Here is a 15,325-nt window from a genome sequence, read left to right on the forward strand (position 1 = left end):
AAGATATCGGCGTTCACGTGGATTTCCTGACATTTGCGTGGAGTGGCCGGCATTCATGTGGAGAAGTGTCAGCGTTTCGCATGAAGTGGTCGGTGTTCGCGTGGAGAAGTGTTGACGTTCGTATGGACTGTGGAGATTGTTGGGATTGATGTCCTAAATCTTGTAGGGTTCCATAGTTTGTAATTGTAATGTACAAAAATTTTATTTATGAAATAAAATATGTGATATTTTATCTCAAAATTAGTTGCATTAACCACGAACCAATAAACTAACATCCAATGTTATCTTGTAGCTTAAATATGTATGTAAAGACATGGGCGGATCATGTTTAAGTGATAATCTAAATGGTCTGTAGTAGATGAATAAGATTAGATACCTTATCTTTGTGACACTACGAGTATGGCCCGCTTTGTAACTGTTACAAATTGTTGTAAAGTGCTACAGATGATCTAATTCTGATCATTCATGTGGAGACATGTAAGCAGAGATATTCTATACAAAGGATTTTGTATAAAACTAAACCACGAAATATTTAGTCTCATTATATAACACCGTTCATAATAAATACTTACATTTCACCAGGATGACCATAGGTAACATGACTTGAATCTTGAGTGAGTTGTAAACTTCTGCCTATGAAGACGGTTCTTTAATTTGTATGAGTGAGAGTGGCCAGATCGCCGACTTAACAAACCTACCATTTTGGAGATTTGTCTGATTGGGGAGCTGGGGACATAACTACACAAAAAGGAATTCACTCCTTATATAACTACACAAAAAGGAATTCAGTCCTTCCCCAATATCGGGGCAAATAGATAAATTGCTCCCTTAAGGGCTAATTCTGGGGCTTGAACAATATGACGCCACACCCTCTCCTGGGCCGAGAAGAGTTTTATCATAGTTAGACTATGATTTATTGTTTATTAGAAGAATCGGTGGTACTTAAGAAGTTAGATGTAACTAAAGGGGCAAAACGGTAATTTTGACCAATCTGTACTTATGAGCAATTTGTGAAGGGTCATCATACCGTTGATTGGTTATATTCAGTGGATATAAAAATATATCTATAGGGTGAAAAAGGCAGTTGTTAGTCTCTAGTGAAGTGCTCGACAGTTAATGAATGGTAAATAATTTAATTAAATAGTTTAATTAATTATTCGCGTACCATTGGAGCTTCAAGCTACAAGTCCATGAAGTCCCCTCGATAGCTCAACAGGATTTAATGAGAATCAGTTTTTGGATTAATTTGAATTGTTCAAATTAATTGAAAAAACTAATTATATATGATATAATTAATTAATTTTAATTCTGTCTCTTATACACATCTAGATGTGTATAAGAGACAGGTTTAATATATATATATATATAATATGATAAAGTATTTATCACACATATATTAAAGTTTGTTATTAAAATTAAAATGAATTTTAGTATTTTATTTTAATTTTAATAATTATAGTTTTAGGGACCTTTTTCTCTCACAATATGTAGGAGTGGTTGGGTGCTTCTTCTATCTTCTTCTTCCTGAAACAAAGAGAATATAGTTATGTGATTAGAGATCCCAGAGAAGTTTTTTTCCCTCCTTCCTTTCAATTTTTCCTCCTCCCTCTTAATCCAAAATCACCAGAGCCCACAACTTTTGGATTTTCACCTAGAGATACCAAGGTCTCCTTCGTGGAAGTGCCCTATTTTAGAGTGTTCGTGATTTTTACAGAAAGGAAGACTTTACATGAAGATTTGAGTTCTTCAAAGGTAAGGGTTTCTGAAATCCTAATTTGTTTTTCTCTATAAATGCATAATCTATCTTTCTATTTTCTGTAAAATTAAAAATGAGATTTGGGTAGATCCGCTTCCGCTCAAGGATCCCCTCACTAGGGTTCCTTCAGAGACGGCTTTAGCGCCATTCGTGTGGAGGGAACGTCCAAGGGCTTCAACGTTCTTGTGGAGACTATGGAGACAACTTTAATGCCATTCACTCTAAGGGAACATTGTTCTTGAGGGCTTCATCGTTTGCTGGAATGTGGAAGGCTTCTTGAGAGGCAAAACAAAAACGTAAAGTAAAATTAAAGGGGGAAAGGGAAAAGTGAAAGTGAAGAAATAAGATAAAAGGAAAATGTAAAATTTATGGGGGGAAGTGGGAGGGAAATAATTTGGCCCTATATTTAGCAACATTTTAATATGGATAAAAGTATTTAGTATTTAGTGGCGTTAATTGATGTGTTGCAAATTCTTTTAGTGACGCGGATTAAAAATGCATCGCTGATAATGATATTTTGTGACACATCTTTAATGCGTTATTATAAGTCGCCTTTTACCAACAAAAATTTCTTGTGCCACTAAAAAATTGTCGTTAAAAATATATTTTCTTGTAGTGTATTTACTAGGCAAGATTTTGAATTACCTAACATATCCATTTCTAACCAATCCAAAAGGTTATGAAGTTTTACCATGTATGTGGAATAATCTACTTTATTACTTATCTATAAAATATTGTTTAATTTTTGGGATGGTTTATTTTTTGAGAATCGAGATTGTCACACCCCTCATGAGTTTACATTTTTCACCCAAAAAGGATTTGTGAAGACAACAAATATCACCCTTTTGTGATACTTACTGCCTACTTTGACCTGTGTTGCTTATTACTTGTAAATCTAGACGATGTCCTAAGAACAAATAGTTCCCTTTATTACAACTAAAATTTAATAGTTTTTACAACTAATACTTGCAACTCTCAATTCCTATACCTACCGACTCTACATATTTCTTAAATAAATTAAGACAAAGAATTATTCCTGTAGTGTGACAAACCTTGGCTTCCAGTGATACTCTGAAACTCTTCCTCTTCCCCCTATTTGGGTGGGGAAATAAAACATTTAGAAAATGTGAGCTGGGAGCCCAAAGTTATCTTTCATACGAATATAGGTTTTGATTTGAAAATTCTTTTGGAAAACCTTTATAAATCATTGCAATGTAATCAAAACCAGAATATCACAATATTCAATCAAATTCCAAAACACGAGCATCGACCAATAAAACATATCAAATATTCTAGTGGCATGATTTTATATATTTCCACAACCAAATCTAGAGTTATAAATCATACTAAGACCCGAAAACTAGTTTCTAGTAACCAATCCAAACCAAATCTAAGTTTATGAGGTAATAATACTTATACCCAATGCAATCCGTCTAATGTGTACATGTCGACAATAATCTATTAGACGTGCTTGAGATACGTTAACATTTCTAGGGTACAATTCCAATTTCCAGAGGTTGAAATCCCATTCCATCAACCACATTTTAGAATACGAGTTTTCAATCAAATTTAGACAACAACTCCAATATAAAATATGCTTTTGATGAAAACCATGGATACAGTATTGGGAATGTAAATTAACAGAAAACTAGTGATTCCTAATTAAATTCCAAGAAACCACATTGAAAGATCATGCCAAGTTTTCCAAATCATACATATAAATAATATCATATATGTATATTTATTTTAACCAAAATATTGAAAATAAAACCACACACAACTATTGGCAAAGATTCCTCTTTTCCCCAAGCTCTCCTAGTCCCCCTTAATGTCCTTGGTTCCTCCAACTTCTAACCTGCCCTAATTTATTCCAAAATTAGCTTAAAATCCAAATTTATTTAATTTAGGGTCTAAATATCCTTAAAATATTTCCTTGACCCTAGACTTTTCTTACCAAAACCAAAATAGGGCAACCTAGGTGGTTTGGCACTCAAATGGACGTGGAGGACATGTTGGGCGCGCGATTGGACAGACTGGCATTTAGGACACGTGGGCTGGGCAGACAGACACACAGGTGGGCATGGGTGGCTCTGTTGATGCGCACAGACACAAGCTGTCTTTGGGCTGGGGCAATCTGGCCTTGCAGATAGGCGGTAGGCGTGCGATGTAGGTGTTAATGTTGGGCGATGGACGCTTGCGCGGGCACGACTGTGTCTCCAGCTGATCGTGTGATGGGGTGAGGCACGCATGCGAGGCGCCCTCAAAATGTTAGGAAAAAGGTGAGACGTGTAGAGAGGTGATGACCTAGCAATGGCGTGCGTAAGGGCCTGCTGAGGGCGCATGGGCTGGGCTAGGCAACAGATTGCCTTCTCTATCAAATTTTGAATTTTTCCCTACCTTATTATTCTTCAAACCTTATGGTAGTCCAAAACCTCTATTTACACTTAATTTATAAGAGTTTGGCTCAAGAAAAATGGAAATGACACAAGTGGATTGGAAAAACTACTTGTCCAAAGTCCCCTATTTATAGAGGTCCCAAATCCTCCTCTTTGTGATGCATGCATGCCTAGGTATCTTCAACATGCAAATTCCGACATAACACTCCTTTTTAGGTATCTTTACATGCTTCTTGCATGGTTTAAGTGGTCATCTTCTACTAGAACTTAGTCAAGACTCCTTTTAAGCTTGTCACCTACTTATTTTTTTGTTTCTATTTGATTTTGGTCTCCGAGAAATCTCAATTTTCCATGCCTAACATCACTTGTTAATTTATTTCCACGCCTAGTACTTCTTGTTGGACTTATCCTCAATGCCTAGCATTTCTTAAGTTCAACACCTTCTTCATCCTACGTATCTAATGTAGCTCCCCACCCCACTTATTATTTGTATTTGATTACCACCTTAAGTAGGCCTCCAAACCTAGCTCTCATAGGCGTCTAAGCTTCAAGTTATGCTTAAGCCAATTTTTTAGGGTCATACGTCCAAGATGACTTTCATTCTTCTTCTTCATCTTAACATGTATCCAAATGGTATCTGAATGGCCCAAGAGTTCAACTAGGTGTTCAAAATGCCATTTCTTAAGTGACCAACTGCATTTTCTTCCTTGGTTGATGGGTTGAACTTGCTTATGCTACCATTCAAAGCAAGCCATTCTTCCTCCTACTTATACCTAAAAAGTTCTTAACTTTTCAATTCTTCATACTAACACTTAGTCAAATTCCTCAACTCTTTACTACGCTGTAAGTTCAACTTTTCCTATGTTCATTCACAAGATTTCAACACTCAAAAGACCTTTTCTAGTTTCACTTTCTTTTCATAGCATAGTTTTCAATATTTGGCCAAATTCTTGGTTTCCAATTCCATTATGAACTTTACTTATGAAGATAAGTTGAATTCTAAGCTTAGTTGAGGGCTTACAAAAATAGTAAAAAAATTCATGGCCTTGTAAATGCTTGTAAGTAAAGATGTCTGATATTTTTAGACAATCATATATATTATGTAGAAAAACTTATAAGGACGTCTATAAATATTTAAATAACGATATATTTTTTTTTGCACGAGTTCTCTATGGAAATATCTAAAATCATGTATTATTCCAACAATACTTTACTATCTTTTGATAATCTATATAACATTTTTGTATCTTTAGTAATTTTTTTTTTCAATTTTAGTCATTGTACCTTTAATAAATCTTAAATTTAGTCATTCAAATATAATCTTATTAAAAAAAATAAATTCCATGCAAGAAAATATATTAAATGTGTTTACAATTATCTATACTATCTAAAAGGGGCTACGAGAGAGAAACATTCATTTTCCCCTTGCTTTTTTAGTGATTGGTTATGGGGTTATATAACATAATTTTGCATTAAAAACAAATAATTGATTATTCATGTATAAATTAGATTTGAAAATTTTGTCATTGTACATGTGAAAATCAAATTTTTTTTTTTCTGTTATTGTTCACGTGTAGATTTTGGATATTAGATTTTATTGGTTTAAAATTTGATTATCTATAATATTTGAATGTGTTTACAATTATCTATACTATCTAAAAGGGGCTGCGAGGGAGAAACATTCATTTTCCCCCTTTGCTCTTTTTAGTGATTGGGTATGAGTTTATATAACATAATTTTACATTAAAATCATAACAAATAATTGATTATTCACGTATAAATTAGATTTGAAAATTTTGTCATTGTACATGTGAAAATCAAATTTTTTTTTCTGTTATTGTTCACGTGTAGATTTTGAATATTAGATTTTATTGGTTTAAAATTTGATTATCTATAATATTTCATATGAATGGTTTAATAAAACGTAAATAATTAATAGAAAAATAAAAATAATTATACATTCAGGGGTAGATTTTATTTTTTCTATATATGAACACTTTTTCACAACTAATTGCATCTCATCAATTGCTTTCATCCTCAAAATTTTGTCCCTTCAAGTTGGGCAAAGAGAATGGACTATTAAGATTCTCAATGTCTCATTCCAAGAAAAGGAAAAATGGAAAATTTTCAACTTGACAATGAAACCTCCAAATCTTAAAAGATCATTTTATTAGATGAATAGGCAAATGAATTTTTTTATACTTTATTTTTTGCAATGTTCTCAATCTTTTTCTTAATTTTTGTATTCTTCATCGATTTTTTTTAAAGTCAAATGGTGGAGGAATTCAAAAATACCTTTCAATTAAATTGGTTTGAGAAATTTTGTCTTTTGCATAGGCCCGGGCTATATGAAATTGCAACAATAAGGATGTCCATCTCTTCTGGTCAGATGTTGGGTTTTACTTCAGGTTTCTTATATATATATATTTTTTTTTAAAAAAATAGAATTAATCAATTTTTTTTTTTTTAAAAAGAACAATATAACTTCAGGTTTTTCTATATTATTTCTGCGATTGTAATCTGCTATTATCCTTTTCCTTTCAAAATCATTCCAGAGAGATTCTTTGTTCAGTGAGAATTTAGATGTCAGTATTTTTCATCTTATGAATTACAATAGTAGTAGATAAACTCTATTTATCAATTGTTTATTTTTATCTATCTTATTTTTAAAAAAAATCAGGACACAAAGATTGAAGCAATAAAGGCAAAACTTACATAATAAAGAATTAAATTATAAAGTAGTGAACAATCTATCTATCTATATCTATATTATCTAAATGAGGTTATTGGGAGAAATTTTTTATTTCCCCTTTTTCCCTTCTAATGGATGATTATAGAGATATTATAGGTAATTTCATCATTAAAATCATAAATAAATTCAATTTTTCCCTACTTTGAGCATATGGTGTAAAAGGAAAAAAATAATAAAAAACATCTTATTTTTTCTTTTTTTTTTTGGCATCACATGTAAAAGGTTCTTTTAAAAATATATTTTTCCTTATTTTTGAGCATCACATGTTTCCCTCTTTTTGGCAACAAGATTGTGTTTTTTTTGGAGTATTATCAATAAACTAAGTCATATGAAATTAAAAAAAAAAAAGTAAATAATGATATTTTATTTTGTGTTTTTTTGAGAATATTATCTTTATTTTTTTAAAATTATTTTTAGATTATTTTTTTTTAAAAAAGCCAGTGGATTAGCAAATTCAAAAGATTTGATTCAAAATTAGATTTACGTTTTTAGTTTCTTTAAATGATCCATCTTCAGATTAACTAACTCAAAATAAGTAATTTATGCTTGATTTTAAAATTATATTCACGTTTTTTCACATTGAAAATACATTTTTTTAAAGAAAAAAAATTATCCACATTAACTAATTCAAAGGATTTGATTCAAATAAATTAATTCAAAAGATTTTGATTCAAAATAAATGATATATCTACATATATGCTAATTAAATATAATTAATGTCTATGATAGAGATGTCCACGGGGCCGGAGAAGCCATTCTCCGTACCCGCTCTTCACATACCCGTTCTCCAATTCATTCTCCATTCTTGGGAAATTCACCACGGGATCGGGAATTCGCGGGGAATTTTTCTCCGTTATTTTTTTTTTGGTAAAAAGTCAATTAATTTAAATCATTAATGTGAGCAAATTTTAATCAAACGATCGCTAAATTGTTTATTATCGTTAGTTTTATATAACAATTTGAATTTAAAGATAAATTACTCAAATTTTTGCCAAAAAAAAAGCTAATTAATTTTTTTTAGTAGAAAGAAATAAATATAAATCAGATTATTCACATAAATAATATAAATTTAAATATTCAATTTAAACATATCTATTATCTTTTCCAAGAACTAATAAAATTTGAAATTTAAATGTAATATTTATATAATAATAATATTAAAATAACCTTAGATAACTAAACTAAATAAATATGTGAAACTAATCGGGACATGGATGGGGAACGAGGTGGGGGCAGAGCTGGGAAATGCATTCCCCATCCCCGTTTAGCTCACGAGAAACTCCCACACTTCCTCCCCATTCTCCGCCTAATTGGGAAATCCCCGCCCCGTTCAGGACGGGCCCTGTCGTGGAGAAATTGGACAGCTCTATGTCTATGTAAACCTACTCCTTTTTCAATCTTCCAACTCCTTTTTCAATCTTCCAATTCTCAATTCTTTCTTTTCTAGTGTTTCAATTCTTGATCATTTTTCAAGGTAAGCAATAGATGTATGCAAGGTCTACAAAGAGAGTGATTTAATACATAAATACACATGGATCATAAATATATATGGATCCTCACACAAAGAAGATGACGGAGAGGAATACCTATGTTCTTCACATTAAGCAATTTATTGGTTATTAGGCTTTTTTTTTTTTTTTCACCTTTTCAATTTCCTAAATGTTAATGAACACCAATGATTGTTCAACTATGGGAGTGGATTGCACTGGTTTATCTCGACTCCGGCAGGAGATTCAGATCATTTTCTTTTCTCAAGCTTTTCATAAAGCTTTTCTTAGTCTCTTTGGTGTAAAAGAAAGATGTTGCTAGTAGGTCCATAACCTTATCTCTTTTAGGTTGGGATCTTTAGACATTTTGTATTTCTTTTTTATTTTTTCTCTCAATTATGTTGTAAATACACATCCATATGTGAATCATATGTTTAAAAAAATGATAATATTTTAGGATTTTACATTTACATTAAAAACCAACAATTTTGTTTGAAATAAACTTTGAAATTAAGAAAATATCCTTCCATAAATTTGTTAATGAAAATGAGATAAGGCTTTGAAAAAAATAAAAACCTCAAAAAAATAATAAAATAATAATTTGGTTTAAATTGAAAATTGAAAATAATAGAAAAGTCAAAAAATTAAAAAAAAAATTCAAATTTTCAATTTAGATTCAGTTTGATCATTATGTTATATATTTATTTATAAATTTTATTTTTAAAATTATATGTTGTAATTTTGGAAAAATGTTATCAATTTTTACTTTAACCATACAATGATTTATATTTGGTTGAAAATCAAATATATTTGAATCAAAATTTTCTTTACAATAAATTAAACTCAACATTCAGTACCTCCCCTCTTTAAAAAAAAAGTTATCTCTAAATTGTTTTGATTGTTTTATTATCTATTTAGTAGAAAGAATCTAAAATTTTATAGTTATTTATTAAAATAATAAATATTCAATAATTTTTTATATTTAAAATTTTATTTATTTGCTTGCTCAAAATTTTCTTTTAATATTTGTATTTCAAATTTAGGTCATGATTTCGAGGTTTGAACAACAATATCTTGAAAACATATAACTTCATTTTCTTTCCTTTCAGAAAAATAGAAATAGTCAACATATAATTCAAGTTTTAAATTAGCTTTTTTAGATCCTATTTTGATATTTAACATATAATCAATAATTTAAGAGTCACTTAAACTAAAAAATCATTTATCTAACTTAAAAAAAACTATTGTTTTAGAGACAAAAATCAATTTATTAATTTATAGAAAGTTTTTATACATAAAAATTAGATTAAATTAAGAATTTCCATGGTTCAAAATAAAATTATATTATAATTTTAAACAAAACTACAATATTTAATGTGCATCGCACCTGTTTGATTACTAGGTTTACTAAAAATACTCATAGATAAGGTGTAATTTAAATCTCTATATAAAAGAATCGATTTTTTTAACTAATATTTTATCGTTATGAATTTAGTTTATATTAGTTTTATATGTTGTCGTTTTTTTAAAACAAATTAATTTATATTGCTTCAAAAATATAAGATTAATTGTATTAAATCACAAAATTATTGGAAATATTTTCAAATATAACAAAATATCATTGTGTAATAAATACTTATAGACATCTATTTATAGCGATCTAGTATTAATACTGACACCAATAGATGTCTATCAGTGTCTATGACTAGTATACGGTGATATTTTGATAATATTTACAAATAAGTTAGCTTATTTTCTTAGTATTTTTAATTTGAAATACTTGAACTTAGAAGATCATATATAATTGATAATATTTATATGCGATCAAAATAGAGAAAAAAAAGAGAAATTGATATCAATCTGTGATTTTTTTTAAAAGAATATTGGATGACATTATTGGAAAAAGAAAATATTATATACAATTTAAACAGATTTTTTTTGTTGTACAAAATCTAAATACAGTTTACTTTATAAGAAAAAAGAAAAAAAGAAATATATACTTATTATTTTTTACTAAAAGAATATATTAATTTAATTTAATCATAAAATGAAATTAAGGAAAGGAAAAGTGATGAATTAGTACACACCAAAAAGAAAAAGAAATGACAAAAAAGAAAAGGATTATTGCAGTTGATAGCATTTTTAAGAATAATAACCAAGTGTGTAACATCATTTAAAAACATTGTAAATATAGACAAGTCCACGATAGATTCTTACCAGTGATAGGATAGACTCTTACTAGTGATATGTCTATCACTAATAGACTCCTACCAATAATATGATATATCATTGATAGACTATTTAAATTTGACCATATTTACAATTTTTTTTGACATTATGATATTTTTTTACTAACATTTTGGGTCTAATATTTATATCTGTAACTATCCCAAAAGAAAATGCTTTGAACATGAAAATTTAGGAACTTTAAGGACATCTAAAATTTGTAAGGTGCCAACTATGTGGCATTTTAAGATGTCTAGACATGTGGATAGTATTTTTTTTTAATTATTATTATTTATTTACCGATAAGGCATTTAGCCACATAAGAAAATCAACTATCCATTCTTCAGAAAGTGAACTTAATCTAGCTTTTTTAGCTAAAGCGTTCGTCAAGTTGTCTAGACATTTTGAGATGCATATATAATCCAAATTCATAGATGTCCACGAAACAACCTGCTAGATAATTATCAAGATTTTTTAAGAAGCTTATTTATTATTAAGAAGTTTTTTGGAGACAATTTTAGGCCATTGAATCTTACACTTTGTCAAAATTAATTTATGGTTATTAGATCTTTAACATCTCTTTAGGACAATTGGAGCCATTGGATCATTCACATCTATAAAAAACAATTTGGAATTATAGGATTTGCTTGATGGTCAAGTTTTTTTGGGCTTTAAATAGGTGAGGACCCATGGTTGCCAAACCATCCCAAAATCTCCGATAAATGAGTGAGATAAAATAGAGAGAGTTTCTTCTTGTAAGAGAGCTTGATATTTCTCTATAAGAAAGAAAGTTTGCAACTCATATTTTCATAGAGTGAAATTCTTCTATCCTTATCCGTAGTTTTTACCCTAATTTGTTTAGGAGTTTTTCACGTAAAATCATTGTGTGTTATTCTCTCCTTTCTTCTTCTTCATTATTATTATTCTCAATTTACTTTAGTTGCGATTTTACTCTATTCGATCACAATCCATTTTCTCTACACAAACTTTCTCTAAAATGTAATGAGATGTTAACGATGAATACATAAATCTTACTCTTATAGCCAGTGACAGATCTAAAATTTATTGTAAAATAGTACTTTACATAATTGTTTGAGGGCCAGAATCTACCATTATGCCATAAGCTATTATGATAATTAAAGTGACTTTGTTTTGTACTAATATAAAAATGCATTGAAGTTGGGAAGCTCAAGCCTCTATGAATTTATGATAAATTCATCATTGTCTGTATTTATAAATCTAGATGTAGATAAACTATCTCTATGATATAAGAAAATTTAATTATTTATCTTATCTAAAAAATATTTTATCGTTGACGTCTCATTTTCTATCTAAATTTTACTAATTCCCCCACCTACCAAGAGTGTATATATATATATAAGACTTAAATTATAATTAAATTAAAACATATCACAAAATTGACCTAGTCATCCTCCAACATGTTCATATGTGTACATGTATTAAGGTGGTTTTTTTTTTTTTTTTTTTTTTTACCCATCCAATAATTCCACTCTAAAAGTCTAAAACCTTTTTTTTTTTTTTTTTTTTTGGGTTTTGAGTGGTTATATATTTAAGGTTGTTAAGATAAGGAATGATAAAAATGTCAATTTGGCATTAGTGGGATTACTAAGAACCCAATAATTAATTCCAAAGTACTAAATTACTAATTATGGTCCAAAAACAACTTTAATTGACGACATCAAATTAATGTTAAAATAACATAAATGAAACAGAAGCAAAACCAAGATGTGAGAACCGACAGTTTATGAGCAACGAATTTAACGAACACCCGCCAATGGGACCCACATATGACTCATCCATTCTCCATTCTATCCAATCCTAACCGTCTTATTCGACATCACTATTGACCAATCACAGCAAAGTAAACGCCTTCGTCTCTCTTTCTTTTAATTGCCTTTTTCTCGCGATCTGTACAACGCATCGCCGATTTCACAATTTTGAGTTAATTTTCGTTCCGTTATGTTAAATTATGAAACCCCCACTTTTTTATTTTTGTTTTTATTCTTAAATATCTTCTCAATTTGGGTTTTGGAGAGGATTTGATTTTCTGTCACTTTCTCGGGAATCTATCTTTTCTAATCCCTTCTTTTTTGTTCATAGCTTTGTTTGCTTAAAATTTCAGATCGGAGGGTTTTATTTTTCGAAGAGGGGTTTTTTGATGGGGTTGTTGAGTTCATAAATTTTGAACCCGTGAGCGTTGACCCAGTTGCAGAATCGGAGTTTCAAGTGGCTGAATTGTGAGAAATTTTCATTTTCTTTTTCTTGGGGTTTAGATGGAGTGGATTTCTGAGATGATTCGATTCAGAAATCCGAAATCTGGGTCTGATTTTTGGTGTAGTTGATACGGTAAAATTTCCGATTGGATTTGTAGTTAGTGAGAGTTTCAGAACTATGGATGGCGATTCTAAGGATGTTAATGGCTGTAAAGAGAAGATTATGGACTCTGCGGCCACCGGAGAAGTTGGGGACCACAGTAACGGCGAAGAATACAGTGAATCGAATGCCCTATTGCCGCCACGGCGTGGGGGAATGTCGAGGAAATCAAATAAGCCGAGGATGAAAGTTCGGTGGAATGATAGTAATGGTAATAACCTAGCGGAGATTTTGGAGTTTCAACCGAGGTAGCTACTAAATTGTCTTTTCTCTCCTTTTTGGGTGCATTTTGATGGTTTTTTTGGTATGTTTTTCTGTTATTTGGGGAAGATGGGTTCTCTTTTCTTATTCTGATTTTTTACATTTTGTGCATTATTAGAATCTAAAAGGGGACACTTAGTTGCTGTTGTTAATTGAACTTGCGATGTTGAAGCACCTGAAAGTTTCCATATTTGGGAACTGACACATTGGATTTGAAACTTGGGTCTAATTCTTTTCACCGTCTTCTTTTAGAAAGACTACTTGTAATGCTGCCTCATGAATTGAGTTGGCCTCTTCTTTTGGTTTTTCTAGTTCATTGATGATATTTGATTGTTAGAACAATGCTAACCTGAGCATAGCTTAGTTAGAAAGGCACTAATTACCTTCTCTTTGATGATTCAATTCCCCTCTCTGTTATTGTTGAACACAAAAAAAAAAATAAAAAAAATTAAGAACTTCTCTTATTTCCATATCGGAGGTTGCATAAGTTTTCTTTAGTATCTACTTGAAGTGGCTTGTATTGAGGGATATCATGTTTGAATCTTTTGTACTTCAGCTTCATTTTGGTGGTGCTTTAGACATAAGTGGTTGTTTTCTTAGACTGAAGTTAAGAGTTTGTTTCTAAGCAGATGAAATTTGTTTTGAACATGATGGATGTTGTTGTGGATTGAGTATTTCTTTGCTCTTAGATTCTTAGATTTGTAATCTGGTCTGGTCTCTCTGTCGCCCATTTTGCAGTGATGTGAGCGACTCCGGGGACGAGGAGACTGATTCTTGCAGCTGTATAATTATGTAGATTATTACATCAAATATTAGTATATAATGACGAGAACAATGTGGTTACTTTACGACTAAACTGATAATAATTGGAGATGTTTCTGACTGTATACCGGATTGCTTTGCTACTATGACAACTGGCAGAAAAGTTCTAAGATCGGTGATTAATATGTCGTTCGACCTAGCGGTTTCTGGCGATGTGTCCCAGTGACATCTTGTACTGTTTCGGTTTTTTTGAATATGTAAGATGACCTTCCAAGTGATATACTATATGGATGATGCTGATATTGATGATGTTATTAAATCAAACATTCAGATTAATTGAGCTTTTGACAGTGCAAATCATACATTGTGCAATGCCAACACTTGGAATTTTTCATGAATTCCAGAGCTTCTCTACTCTACCTTTTCTGTCTGTGGTTTATCGCTCCCGATATCGAGATTTCATGAATGTTCTCGTTTTCATCCCAAATTAACAGTGCAGTGGTGTTGTAATATATTCAGAAACTCAAGAACTTCATTTATCATGTTTTTTTTCCCCCAAACTTTCCTTTAAAAGTGCAGAAAGACTATCAAATGGGAAATGAAGTAGATATGTTCTTTTAAGTTGAAGCTGCAAGATTTAGCATATATTGTTCTACCTTATTGATCAAAGTGACACAAAATCTAACCTCAATTTAAGCCACTTTGATTTTGTCGTGTTGATTAAATTGCACACTTAAAATGGTTATACTTGGAGATGTCCAAGGAGCTGGGCGACGATTTCCCATCCACATCCCTGCTCTCCTATTTCAATCCCCACTTGCGAGATCGAGTTTCTTCCCGGACAAATTTTCCAATTTTTTTTTGGAATATATTTATTTTTAGCAATTTTTAAGTTTAATTTTAACCTATTATTAAATAGGTTATTTCCAATACATTTTAATTCAGAGAAAATATTATAAAATTTTCTAACAAAAAAAAAAATTATATGTGTAAAAATATAATTTAATCCTATAATTTCTAAAATTTAAACAATATCATAATCTAACATTCTATTTAAATACTATAACATTTATGGTCTTAAGAAAGAAGTCTTCGATGTTAAAACAACTTAAAAATGTATTAAAGTAAGACAAAATTGAAATGAAAATTAGAAAATGATTAATTTTTTATACCACGATTTTTGTAAAGTGTATATATATATAATTCATCGGGATGGGGTTAGGGCCGGGATGGGACCATCCCCATTTAGTCAATGGAAAAAAAATTATGCCTACTCCCTCTCTGGTTTCCT

At 30.4% G+C, this 15,325-nt stretch overlaps 1 protein-coding gene across 1 annotated transcript; it reads left to right on the forward strand.

Moving 5' to 3' along the window:
• The first annotated feature begins 12,552 nt into the window (after positions 1–12,552).
• On the forward strand, positions 12,553–14,432 carry LOC120085750. Its single transcript, XM_039041933.1, has 2 exons — positions 12,553–13,259; positions 14,011–14,432. Exons 1-2 carry the CDS (start codon positions 13,030–13,032, stop codon positions 14,066–14,068), a joined length of 288 nt encoding a protein of 95 aa, XP_038897861.1. The 5' UTR covers positions 12,553–13,029; the 3' UTR covers positions 14,069–14,432.
• Positions 14,433–15,325: the final 893 nt, after the last annotated feature.

This window comes from Benincasa hispida, chromosome 1, assembly GCF_009727055.1.
Source record: "Benincasa hispida cultivar B227 chromosome 1, ASM972705v1, whole genome shotgun sequence".
In the NCBI taxonomy this organism is placed as follows: domain Eukaryota; kingdom Viridiplantae; phylum Streptophyta; class Magnoliopsida; order Cucurbitales; family Cucurbitaceae; genus Benincasa; species Benincasa hispida.